Here is a 13,971-nt window from a genome sequence, read left to right as displayed (position 1 = left end):
AATCCGGATTTCATTTGGCTCCTCATTGACTCGTATCTTTGCAGGCTTCTGTAGCATTTGATCACGTAAAGCCTGTTATAGAAAAAGGTCCATGAATAGCGTGTTAGTAAAATCCTGTGGCCTTGAGGGAGCTGATCCCAGGGAGAGGGGTCTGACTGAGAGAGGGATAGCTCTGTACCTTGCTGACCTCTGTACCCTGACAATGCTGCACGCCCAGCACTGGACTGTTATGCCATTGGTTGGAAATGCGGTATATTATGTTCTCCAATATGTAAGAGGTCATGGTCCACATTTTGGGCCAGGAGGCAAAATAAATCTATGATGATAGAAATCAGAACAGTGGTTGCTTGTAGGGGTTAGGTGCTGGCTAAAACAAGGCATGAAGGGAACTTTCTTGAGTGGTGGAAATACTCTATGATTTCATTAAGATGGTCATCACATGGGCATATCCAAACTTGTCAAACTGTACACATAAGATATGTGCATTTCACTGCATAAAAATTTTAATTCATAAGACAAAAATCAAAGGTCAGTTGAAAAAAACTCTAGGAGCTAATCAAAAGCCCTCAAAATAAATAGTATGAAACATTTTTTTAAAGGCAGAAATTTAAAAGGAAATTATTTTTCTTCTACTTTAGAAAAAAATAGATGGTGTCAAATAAATGTGCAAAGAAAACTCCCAAACAGAGCATTTATAATCAAAATAATAATCAATTTGAACAGGGCTGGAGCTCCATGTCTCAGACTGAAGGAACCATTTCTAGGAGTGTAAGCTATTTTGGAAATATTTCCACATTTATTTTCTTTCATGTTTCTGTTGGAGGAATCATGTTTTTGTAAATGTAAAAAGCTTTTAATGGAGCTAGAGAAGAAACTTTGTTTGGTCACAGTATTATCTGGTTACGAACTAAAAATTCAGAGCTCTCTCGTGAATCATGCTGCCAAGAATTGCAGGCTTAATCCTCAAGACTGTATGAATTTGAATTGTGACTTTATGGCCTCAGTCAGTATGAGGATACCAAGATAATTGTCTAGCAAAAACAGTTTGAAAATGGGAGAATGTTACTTGGAAAGTTAGCTTTTAGAGATGGGTTACCCAGATACATATAATATTATTTTATCCTTTTAAGTATCTGGATGAATAAGCCAATATTTGATGATCTCATATGACCAGGCACAGGGCTAGGCACTCAGAAAATACCCAAATAACTCTTTGCAGACCCTGTCCTCAAGGAACTTCTGAGCAGGATGAGGGGATAAAAGTATATATAAATAACGAATTCAAGAATGAATGTAATATCGGGTTGGCCCAACGGTTCGTTTGGGTTTTTCTGTAAGCTGTTACGGAAAAACCCGAATGAACTTTTTGGGCAACCCAATACATGCATGAGAAATACCACTGGTGCTCAAAGGAGAGGAAATTACTTTTGAAGAAGGAATAAAGGCATTTTCGATGTGATAGCATTTGGGGGGGGGGGCTTTCAAAAAGGCTTTCCGCTGACAGGCCAGCAGAGTGGGGTTTGTAGGCAGAGAGAATGGCATCAGGAAAACTTTGAGTGCTTGGAGTGTCAAGTTTTTTTTTTCTTTTGGCTGAAGCATTGGCTACACATCACGGGGAGGTACACTAGACAGGATATTATGGGAAGAGAGGGAGGCCTGAACTTCGGAGGAAGCTATGATCTGGGTGAAGAGTAGAGCCGGGTCATGAGAAAATGGATCTCGAAGCTGTAAAAACCAAGGAAATAAAAGGCAGCAGGATCTAGGAAGAAGTGAGGGGGGAGGGAAGAGGCAGATGTCCCTACGAGACTCTTACAACAGGCAAGGTAATGAGGGGCTGCAGGAGGGCCATAGGAATGTCGGGGAAAGGGAGAAATCGCAAAGCTAGAATAGTCAGGAGTGTGGAAGGCAAGGGAAAGACAGCCCTCAAAGAAGACTGTGAGACTTGAATCTGGGCGACTGGAGGGACAGTGATGCTTTTCACAGACTGGGGGGTTGAGAGGAACCCCATGTCTGGAGGAGAGAGAATGATGGCCCATATTTTGAACAAGCCAGCAATGCCCAGGAGACTGCTGGAAAAGTGGGTCTGGAGATGCACTCAGTGGTGGAGCTAGAGAAACAGACTTGACCCTAGTTCACCTGCAAGTGCCAGGAAGTCACAGAGCGGGGTGGGGAGTGTGAGCCTGTGCAGCGGGAGAGGATGGAGAGGGAAGAGGAGGGAGCCGGGAACAGGACGGTGGGGCTGTTTGCCAGAAGCACTAGAAGAAAATTGGCAAGGTGCGGTGTCCTTTCCCACCTGCTCTCATTAAGCCTGGGAGACGGCTCTTACCAGGAACAGGAAAGAGAATGCTGGAAAGAAAGTGTTCAGGAAAACTGCCTTTATTGGACATCTTGAATTAACTTGGATTGTTAGCTTCAGCATAAGCAAAGTCTATGCAGAGATAATGAGGTTTCTTATCCTTCCCACGTTCAAGGAGACTATCTGCAAAGTCCCTCTCTTCCATCCTCCCCTCCTTTCTGTCTTCTTTTTTCCTCTCCTTCCTCCCCCCATTCCTTCCTTCCTTTCCCTTCCTGCTCCTCCCTTCCTTGCACATTCTTGTTTTATTTTGGACTGGCCTAGTGCATGGGTGGCCATGGCTGACCTAAAGGAGGAGTTAGGATTCACCACCATCAACAACAAAGGGTTCTGTCCTCCAATATTGCAATATTTTGGGTCTTTCAAAGCACAAAATATATATTTGCATTATGACATCATTAACATTTTTGCAACTTAAAAAAAAAAGTAACTTTTTACTTCTTTCTTTGTACTGGTCTCAAGAGTCACTCATAAATCTCTTGGTAACTGCATAGAGTCCCAGGCCAGAGACTGGCCACTCCTGGCATTGTGATTAGAGTCATTTAATACCCAAGGCAGTGACTAATGTCTGGCAACAAAGGCTCCACTAGGTGTCACATGTCCTGAGACACTGGGTGAGGGCCACTAGGAGCACCTTCTCATTGTGTGTTAGCACCATGGTCAAGAGAAAAGTTGAGAACCTGGTGGATCCATGTGGGCACGATTGAGAAATGAGAGACCCTTTCCCCATGACCAACGCCTCTATAACCAGAATGCCTAAAATCAGTTCAACAAAGGTACCCACCTTCGTCTTATCTTCCTACTCTGGGCTTTTAATAATATATCTTTTCATGTTTACAGAAAGCAGTCAACTGAGCTATTCATGGAAAGGTTTGTGGGTTTGGTTAACGAGGTGGAGGAATATTATGTTTCAGTTGGAAACACATCCCTAGAATGCCAAAACATTTATTCCAAAGTCTGGTTTCCTGGTGCAATCAGAGGCAAGGCAACAGTGTGTCTGTTCAGAGACTGGGGGCTGGGGCCAGCAAGGCATCGGATCCAAGTGTATCCCAGAAGGCTTTTATTGTTAAATTATATTCTTCAGGAAAAACCGCCCGTGTCACATTTTGTAAACTTGATATCTACGCTCTTTTGACTGGCATCCTATTTTAGTGTAAGCCTATGATTTACAGCAAGCCTGTTTTCCCTCTTGCCTAGGATGGCAGCAGAAAACATGGGGCACTTCCTAGGCTCGAAGTGTAAGGAGCAAACAGGGCTGGAGTTTTGCTTCTCCCCAGTGATGCTGGCTTGAGTGTGCCCCCTTGTTCCCCATGAGCAGGCAGCAAGCTTCTCCTCACTCCCCACGGCCATTCATCCAGCTCCGGGCAGGAGCCCAGCTGCTGTGCCTACCGGGAGGGGCTGCCGAGTGCCCTGCCTACTGGCTGCTTCCCGATTCCCTGCCGTTCCACATGCAAACACATCCCCACACGCTCTGCCTTGCTCACACACGGAGCCACAGGCACATGTGAGCGCATTCCTTCCTTCATTCTCACTGTCTCAGCCCTTGACTTCTACAAGCCCATGGAACATTTCTGGAAAGACGCTCTTGATCCAGCAGGGTAGGATTGTTTTGATTTCTCTTTGTAGCTTTAGCATTTTGAGAAAGCAACTTACCTTTCTGGCCAGTGTCTGTATCCTAGCAGGGAGATGAGGATTTGCTGTTTTCCATGGGTTTATGTGTGCATCTCCTTCTGCTTTCAGGACTTGTAAGGTTCTTTGTGTAATTTACATATAATTCGGCAGGTTCAGATTTTTAAGAGCCCTCTGAAGTGCTTTTGCATGGGTTTAAAAAAGACGTTTGAAAATTGAAAGTGTGATTTACCGAAACGAAGTCATCTGTAAAAAAATTGCTCTGGAAAGTAATGGTTGCTGGCCATAAAGAGAAATATCTGTGATTCACCTAATGTGTTTTTAACCCTTTCTTTGCTTACAATCTATAGTTACTCTTGCTGAGCTCAATTTTGGCTGCATAGTAAATCAGCTGCATCTGCATATTACCCCCAAATGGTCTGTCTGTTCTTGTAAGAATTAGGTAAAATGTGTGCTTATTAGTATAAAGATATCCCAAAATATTACTATCAGTAACAGCATCCTTGTCATTTATAGATGACACAAACATTTTGTCCGGTATTCTGTCAGGTGTTTGGTATAGCAGTTGAAGCAAAGTATCTGATGGTCATACCAGAGTTCATTAGGCTGGGGCAAAGGAAGTTTATTAAAAAGTATAAACTGTCCAAGATTATAGGTGCACAATATATTTACCATATCTTTTTAATATATACTTATATATACACATTATATACTATATAGTATGTATTATTATATATTATGTTATATATATATATATTAAATGTACTTGAGCATGTTTAGTTTTTAATTCAGTACAAAACTTTTTTCTATTTCTCTTTCAATCTGGATATTTGATTCTGCATATCCTAGTCCAAGTGAACCAAGAAGGTCCAATCATAGGATGAAAGAACAGAAATGTATCATTGCCTTTTAAAATTTGTTGGTTAGACCGACAGTGTAACATCACTGCCAAAGATTTGGTTAATGACCTGAGGTTATTTTTTTTATGGTAAGGTCACGTTTCATATTCAGTTTTCTGAAGTTTTGGTTGCATAATCAGTGGAAGGCATGAAGACCCATGTCCGCCTAACGGAAGGTTTTTGTCAATCGTCATTCACATTAGAATTCCTATTGGGAGCAAGTACAGTACTGTGGTCCAGCACAAACAGACGAGTCGGGCTGGGAGAATCTCAGAAGGTCGTGGCTGGAGGGGACCACTTCGGGAGAATTTTTTAGATGAGGAAAACTGAGGTCGGGCAGCACCCTCCTGCTGCAAAGCGCGGCTCTTCCTATATGTACACCTTGAATCTCCACCCCCTTCCCCCCAGATGCCTCCCATCAGTTCCGGCAGCTGCTAAATATAGCTGTCTGCATATGCAACCGCATACCCCACTCTATCTGCCGTATCTCGGTTACAGAGTGGTCCTCCCCAGGGTCATTCTATGTACACACTACAGATTTCCAGCCAACGAGGAGCGTGAATCAAACAGTAAGGGAGACAAACAGAGATAGATTGGAGCCTGGCACGGGGCACATAAGGTAGCACGTTAGAGAAAGCCGGCCCCTGGATTAGTCTTCCGAGTTTGTTTTAAACCCCGTCTTCTCTGGGCCACCTTTAGGAGATCCCTCGGCTCCCCCGCCCTCCTGCAGTGAAATTCAGCCTCTATCCAGCAGCGACAAGTAAAGTAAAGTTCAGGGAAGCTGCTCTTTGGGATCGCTCCAAAACGAGCTGCGCCTGGAGTGATGTTTAAGCCAACGTCAGGGCAAGGCAACAGCCCCTGGCCGGCTTCCAGCACCTCTGTAATGCATACGAGCTCGGGAGACCGGTACTTAAAGTTGGAGACCCGAGCCCGGGAGTTGGCGGAGCGCGCTCGCGCCGGGCTGCACTTGCTCGCGTCCGGCCGGCCCGCTCCATCGGACGGGCCGGCTCCCGGGGCAGGGCCGGAGCTCGCGTCGCGGCGGGACATGCGCTGCGCCGCCTCTAACCGCGGGCTGTGCTCTTCTTCCAGGTGGCCGGTCGGCTGCTGAGCCCTCTGCCGCGGGGGGAGACGGTTTGCGCCTTGCCCGCGGCCACTGACCATGACCATGACCCTGCACACCAAAGCGTCTGGCATGGCCCTGCTGCACCAGATCCAAGCCAACGAGCTGGAGCCCCTGAACCGCCCGCAGCTCAAGATCCCCCTGGAGCGGCCCCTGAGCGAGGTGTACGTGGACAGCAGCAAGCCCGCCGTGTACAACTACCCCGAGGGCGCCGCGTACGACTTCAACGCCGCGGCCGCCGCCTCCGCGCCCGTCTACGGCCAGTCGGGCCTCGCCTACGGCCCCGGGTCCGAGGCGGCCGCGTTCGGCGCCAACGGCCTGGGGGGTTTCCCGCCGCTCAACAGCGTGTCTCCGAGCCCGCTGGTGCTCCTGCACCCGCCGCCGCAGCTCTCGCCCTTCCTGCATCCCCACGGCCAACAGGTGCCCTATTACCTGGAGAACGAGCCGAGCGGCTATGCGGTGCGCGAGGCCGGCCCTCCCGCCTTCTACAGGTACCCGCGCCGCCCGCCGCGCCACGTCGGGGTGGCCGCCGCGCGCCCGGCGGCGGGAGGGAGCGGGGGGCGAGGGGCCGCGCCGCCGGGAGCTCGCGGGGCCCGCAGGCCGCGGGGCCGGGCGCCCGGCAACCCGGCCGCCGCCGGAACCGCGGACGCGCGACCCGAGGGCTAGCGCGCGGCCCGGCCCAGGGTCACGCGGGGGGGGGGGGGGATCTCGCGTTCGAGAGTCAAGTTCTCTGGCCTGACGGCTTAAAAAAAAAAAACAAAAAACAGCAACATTCTGTTCTCCACGCCTCCCCCTCGCCCCCAGTGTCTGCGTGAGACGCAGATCCGAAACCCCGTGTGCTTCCTAACTAAACAAATATTGGAAAACTGTGCAAAGCAGAGGTTATTAGTGTGTGTGTGGGGGGGGAACACCCCAGAGCAAATAAACACAAGGTGCTCTGAGTCCCTAGAAAATGTCCCGCTTTGGTATTTAAGGCTGAAGGTGTCTGGGGCTAGCGGAGCTCAGAATTTTATTTATTTATATTATTAGTAGTATTTTACAATTTTGTTTTAATGTGCTTGCAAAATTTCCTTTCTCCTAGAATTTCGGGGTGGAAATATGCACGCTGTGATGATGGTGATGATAGTGATGGTGAAGGTGATTCCCTTGGGAAGCGATTCCTAGCACCGCTTTCCTCGCCCTCCCCGTCCCACCTTGGAGGGCTGTAGGATCGAATTGCGCTCCTCAGAGGGGCAATAGAGTTCAATGGGTCTTAAGGAGTTTCTGATTTCTGAGTTAGCCGGCTGAGTCCGTGTCAGAGCAGACAGAAGACTTCTGACAGCCAGAGATTTATAAGTGTCCTGTGGGTTTAACACATGCCACATCGAAGCACGAGTGTTTTGAAATACTTTCCTGACAGCTAAGTTTCATTTCTGGCCTACCGGGGAGGAGAATGCCCCAGGACTGGGGAGCAGCGGTTCAGCCCGGTTCTGTGCTTTGCCTTCAAGGGCGAAGAAGCAGTTGGTAGTTTGGGACACTTTTGTGACTTAAGAGGCAAATGTTTTGTGTCCTTATTTATTTTTCCTAGTAGAGATTATACTTTCCTTCTCCCCTCTTCCTCCCATTTTCCTTTTGACAGCGTCTCCCTTCTCTTCGTGATGGACTTGAGGAAGCCTTAGGCAGGAGGTCCGGGTGAATACCTGTGCCCTAGGTGCTGCGGGGAGGCCTCAGGGCACCCACGTGGCTGGCTGGGTGCTGAGTTAGGCACTGCCTGACTGTACACTGGTGCCTGGACTCGCCTTCCACTTTCACCCAGATCCTTCTGTATAGCAAGCTGTGGACCGATTTTCCATTCAGTGTTCTATATCCAGAGATATTTGTAGCAGAAGAAATAGGAGGAGGGTGCAGGGTGGCCCCAGAGGATTGTGAAGGCAGACTCTTGGGGTATCTGAATATACTCCACATCCTTCAGCCCCTCAAAGGACTTTAGAACATCCCACAGCCAAGCAGGTCCAGCCTGAGTTATTCCTCAGAAGACAAACAATGAACAAAACTTTAAAAAGTTGGCATCTATCACGTTAATTTAACTTGTTTTAATTCAGGGTTAAAATGGAAAACAAAAAAGAATTTATTCTGCCCACTTTTTTTTAAAAAAAGTGTTAGAACAGAGTATAACGATTAAGTCTAACTCACACCTTTTAAACTCCTTGTTGTGAAGGAAGGCACTGGTATGATGTGAATTCCATAACCTTACGGTAGACTCCAGAAACTATTTTCTTTTCCATTTAATTTTCAGTTCTTTTATTGCAAATTAATGCCACTGAATTTCAATGGGCACTAATGAGGCTGCTTCTCAGTGGATTATTTACTGCCTTGCTAATAATTACAAAGTGAGCATGGTCAAATAAAGAGGGGAATCACATTTTATTCAAAATTGTTCATCATCCCAGTGGCAAATAATATCGCTATAATATGCCCCATCTTAAACTTTTTGCATTAGATGATATTCAGATACTTTTAGAATAATAAAAAAATATGTGAGACTTTAAAAAAATGAGGTAAAGAACTCATACACATGGGATTCTGTGTGGAAATTCAGTTTTAGAATAATTTTTTTTCCTTTGTCATTTATTTACCATAACATCCTTTCTTTTTTGTTTGAATTCTGCCTTTATTACCCAGGGAGGAAAAGAAGGCTCTATGAAATAGAGTTATTTCAAATAGACAGATGTTACTTAATATTCTTCCCCCTCTCAGTTTTGCTGTTTGACTCTGGGTAAAAAGAACTGATTAGATTCTTTTAGGAACCTCTAATTTTCTTCAGTAGTTATCAAAAGTTTTGGGGGCCAAAAGCAATGTTTTCAAACTGCTTGTCATGACCCAGAGGATCACGAAATTAGTTTAGTGAGTCTAGAACATTTTTTTTAAAGGAATAAAATAGAAAAGAATATAATAGAAAATAGCCGAGTGGGTAATATCTAATAAGGGAAGGTTTTGTTTCCTGAAAATTTGTTTTAATTATACATGCTTGTTTGTGCTGGCTGTGATTAAAAATGTATTTCTTACATGGTTTGAGGTAAAGAAGTTTGAAAGCTACTGACCTAAAATGTTATGGTCAGTAGAAAAGAAAAAGTTTAGTTAAGTGGCTGGTTGTTTTACCGACACAAACCAAAAAGCAGTTTTGATTGTCTTTATTTTATTTTTCTCTTACAAATTAGCTGGTGACTTTGGGTCAGTTAGATTAAGCTTTATTACTTCTGGTTCTTAACTTTTCCATTTATAAAATGTTACTGTGTGGATTGTCCACCTGAATGTCCCACAGGGATGTTCAGAGAATTTATGCGAAATTCACATCATTTAGCGTTAAGATGCTATGGGTATTTTCTTCTTTTGGCCACAATATGTAGCCTTCTTTATGTATGAAGAAATGTAACAGATAAAACTGCCCTGGGCATTTAGTAATGGGAGAAAGATTGTCACATGTCCCAACAAATTGTTATTCAAAGGGAATAAATTTGTAAATAGACAAGCTGTGACTCTGCAAAATATGTCTTACCTAAAATGTCATGATGAAGGCAAGTGGGAGTTATCTTATCCTGGGTTCCTTAGCAAGTTCAAATATCTTAGGGAGTTTGGATAAAACTGAAGATGAAAATTAATTATATCCACTATGTTTTAAAAAATTCAAATGAGGTATTTAATACTCTGTGCTGATTTCAGTTTTATTACTCAATATTCTTAAAGGCTAAATATTGCCCACTTCTCCAAAAAACTTGACCAATATACAAACCTTTTGCATCAAAGCCAAAGCCCTAGTGATTTGTCTACTGTCTACCGTCTGTATGCATATTTTTAGTGCCTAGTTTGTGCACTGGTGAACACTTAGAACTATTTCTCAACTTTGAGCAAGGCTCACTTCTAGGGAGAGATTTGAATGGTTAATTTTCAAGTTTTCAGTAATTCTTTCTTTGTAGTTAGGTGATATCTCAGCACCCTTTTTTCCTGTTCTCACTTTTTTCAGTCATTTAAATTGTTACTGTTTACCTGACTCTTTGTGTTAGTCTAAGAATAGTTCAAGGAGCCACATATTGCCTCGGGAATGAGTATATTTTAGGTTGAAACGGAATCACATCTTCAAACCCCATTTCATTTTCACCTACTCTATGTGGCTTGTACGTGTTTGGTAGAAAGCCCCTGAAAGGTAATTGCCACTTAATTCTAACCTTCTTTCTCACACTCCGTTAATTTGGATCTCTGGATTACTTTTGTGAATATATTTACGATGTGACATTCATAATTTGGGAAGATTCAGGTTCAGCATTTTGGTTTCTTATTATTTTAAGGATGTAAAAGACAGGGGTAAGAAATTGACAATGACAAGAATAGATATCAGGAAAAACTATAAAAGATGTCAAACTTTCCGATCATGATAAGACATTAGTACTTTTGTCAAGTGAGCTAGTATATGTGAAAGCAGTGCATAAGCTATACAAGCAATCGCTATTTTATTATTTTATTCACATATTAATATTTGTTCTGGTGCTTTTGTAAGCTAAAAAAAAAACTACAGGGAAGAACTGATTTAAGTGGTCAGGAGTTTCACTACAAGTATAGATTGATGATAATATGAACTCATTTTCTGTGGAAGCCAAATTTAAATAAAATCTTTATTACCATCTGCAATATTTGTTTGCAGTCTGGGTTATCATAAAGAACATCTATCTTATAGATACGTTTTTTAAAAAAGTCAAAACCCCAATTATGTGATAATAGTTTTATGTAAGGAAATTTATGAATTTTAATTCTATTTTTTCTAAAATGCATATTCAGCACAAAAATAATAAATCTAACTCCTCCCAGTGACTTCAGTATTATTTTTAATGTAACTTTAGAAGAACCCAGTAGAGAGGGCTAAGTGTGTTCCCTTCTTCTCTAGGACACATTGACTTGATAGAGGCAAATTACTCATTTGGTTTAATTCCAAGTCTCAGTTTGCTTATCGAAGAAAGGAAAACAGAGTGGCCACAACTGTTTAGAACCCAAATTCATACTCCAGAAAAAGATGCTATATAAATCCCCAGAATACAGCTGCTTGAACACAAACCAGCCAAAGTGAAAGTGTAAAGGATTTCATGAAAGGAGGCAGTCCATCAAAATCATTCAGCAGTTTTATTTTATATTTTAAACTCTGCTGATGAATTGACAGAAAACATGATTTTAAAAAACAGTGTGTCTGAGCTGTCCCCTGCTCCATCCCCAAAACATACCCTCACAGTGTCCTCTGAAATCTGAGGACTTAAGTGGGCTGGAGGTGAAGGGAAGCACCTTTAGGATGTTCTTGAGCTCATGAGAGAAGAAGCCATGAATGCGGAGTTCTGCACCTTAGAGAATATTAGTAGGAATTATGGGGGAACATTTTGCATTAATCAACAACACTTTTAATTATATGTACATGTTTAAACCCTATTAAAAATATGAAGGCTAGAAAGGCAACTGTTTTGCTCCCAAATGACAAAATTTTATATGGTTTAACAAAGCGATAATTGAATAAGAAGGAGTAGGGCTGACTCTTGGAAGTATTATGGTGGTGTGACGGGGGAATCCGCGATGATGGTGGCGGTGGCGACAGAGAGAAGGAAGAGGAGGAGGGCGACGGTGATGACAGTTATGATGCTAGCAGCAAGGAGATGTCGAAGGCAGCTGGGGTAGTATCTCTGGATGCCTATTATGTAGCCTGGAGATAGCTATCCAAACAGAAGTGAAAAATTTTTAATGTACTTTGCTCATTTTTGTGGAGTTATAATTTACATATATAGTCAAAATTTTCAATAATAATACTATCAATAACATGAATACCATAAATCTGTTAAGTACCTCCCATTGCTATACAGAAATTAAAAAAGAAAAATCCAAACACACCTGGATTTTTTTCTTTGTTTCTCCTCTGAACTTTTTAGAGGAACACATTGAGTTCTTAGTTTGTTCCCATAACATCTTCTCCTTTAATCCAGTGTGTCATCTTTCATGAGATAGTAGGCGACTTTGTCTTGTCATCTTCTGCTTTCTGAAGCTCCGGTAAATTAGGCTTGGGAAAATTATAGTAGATCAATGAAAGTTAATAAAGTTAATGAAGAAACGTTCAGGACTGGATATTTCCCAGTGAGCCCTCGATAAACTCAGCTAGGATCCTTCTTTTTGAGGGTTCCCCCAAAGTTGTCACCTTCAAGATGGGCCAGTGACCTCTGAGGTTTCATGTTCAGATTCTCACCTTCAGCTTGGAAGCTACAGAGCTGTCTGGCCCGAAGGCTCCCCGTCCGTGGCTGTGGTCCCATTTCCAGCCTGCATCCCTCGCCCTCATTCCCCCTGTTCCCAAACAGTGGCGAGGGCAGGGACCCAGCAGCCTTCATGTGTGCGTGCCAGGCACTACTTCCTGGGCAGTTTTCTTGGCAACTCGATTCACGATTCACTTCTCTCACATAAAGACTTGGAATTTCTTTTAAGACCCTGAAAGTAAAAGAGAATTCTCTTTTAGTTTCCTGCAACTAAATAGTGTTAGACATAGTAATTTTTGCATTGACATCCTTTCTCTTTCCTCCGCTGATCTTTGTTTTGATAGTCCGTTCTCCTGTTTTCTTGTTTCTTTGCTTTATTTTCTACTGTTCTTCCTTTTAAACTCTTCTTAGCTTCTTTTCGACTATCCAGCTTTCTTTTTTCTTTTCTGTTTTAGTCACTCCATCTGTGTAGTCCCACAGTTTTCCTCCCATCTTTTCTGGTTTATTTCTTTATTGACCTCTGTTGTCTGTTATTTTAATAAAATTTGGAACAGGGCTCATCAGAGTTCCTCCCTAGCCTGGGAAGGCCAGTGGTGTAAGAATATGCCTTAATAACCCATTCACTACATTAAAAGTGACATTAACTACAGTAAAAGTTTCAAAAACGATTTTTTCTTGTCTTTAAGGATAGACGCTTAACAAAAATTCAGGAAGAAAATTTCACTTAGTAAAATTGCTTTCGTAGCTCATTCATTCATTCATTCATCTGGCTACGTTGTTCCAAAGTGTGTAGCTCATCAAAGGCATAGATATCAATAAAATGTGTGTTTGTACTCCTAGCAGTTCACATATCAGTGTTAGCACGGAGCAACCAGGAGTCTCACTGCATGAGTGGGTGAAATCCTAGGGCTGCAGGCTTCTGCATGTCGATTTGGTATGGAGGTGACAAAAAGTGCAGCCTTTGCTGTGGTCTCCCGGTGGCCTACTTTTCCGGAATCCAGATCCACGTGAACTTACACCATGCATTTAAAACCGACTGTAATTTCCCACTTTGTCAACAAAAACATTCCTCTTTGAACAGTCGTAGGTACATCCATGATTCATTTTACTTACTTCATGAAGGTATTTTAAGTGTTTTCTTTTTTGAAGATTTTTTTTTTGATGTGGACCATTTTAACAATCTTTATTGAATTTGTTACACAGTATTGCTTCTGTTATATGTTTTGGGTTTTTGGCCACGAGGCATGTGGGATCTTAGCTCCCTGACCAGGGATTGAACCTGCAGCCCCTGCGTTGGAAGTCTTCTGGACCGCCAGGGAAGTCCCTAGTTTTGTTTTTGTTGTTGTTGTTGGTAAAACTTTCACTATACAACATTGTCAGAAACATAATTGATTTTAAGGGTGCTTTATGCTAACTTTGACCTCTGCTTTTTTTGTGGGGGGAGGGGGGAAGACATATTTCTGCTGGATTATTTCAAGCACTTCAGAGGGAGAGAGAATGCATTCTAATTTGAGTACAGGATATAATTTAGTTACAATGGGAAGGTATTTTCTTTAGTTACCTGACAAAACTTGAGAGGCCTCCAGAAGCCTCTTGAATTTCTAATAGGAGGAATCCCTGAGCACTGGTCCAAGCAGAAAGCCTATCTCACGTCACTGTATTTCTCTCAGCCCTTGGCAAAGTGCATGGCACAACAAGTCCCTAGAAGCATAGTAGGCA

The 13,971-nt window shown here is 43.1% G+C and overlaps 1 protein-coding gene across 3 annotated transcripts in view; it reads left to right on the top strand.

Moving 5' to 3' along the window:
• Window positions 1-645: 645 nt before the first annotated feature.
• The window catches only part of ESR1 (estrogen receptor 1), a 259,159-nt gene continuing 245,833 nt past the window's right edge, over window positions 646-13,971 (top strand). For 2 of the 3 annotated variants that reach the window (XM_082405482.1, XM_082405484.1), the window contains exons 1-2: window positions 646-3,951; window positions 5,971-6,492. In XM_082405482.1, the coding sequence (XP_082261608.1) occupies window positions 6,041-6,492 (452 nt within the window). In that variant the 5' untranslated portion in view covers window positions 646-3,951; window positions 5,971-6,040. Of the gene's footprint in view, window positions 5,788-5,970; window positions 6,493-13,971 lie in introns of all 3 variants that reach the window. The other variant, XM_082405483.1, reaches the window with a different exon arrangement.

The sequence above is a fragment of the Balaenoptera borealis genome, assembly GCF_965194805.1.
Source record: "Balaenoptera borealis genome assembly, chromosome: 9".
NCBI classification, from domain to species: Eukaryota; Metazoa; Chordata; class Mammalia; order Artiodactyla; family Balaenopteridae; genus Balaenoptera; species Balaenoptera borealis.
The sequence above is the reverse complement of the archived record's forward strand: the minus strand, read 5'-3'. Positions and strand labels throughout refer to the sequence as shown.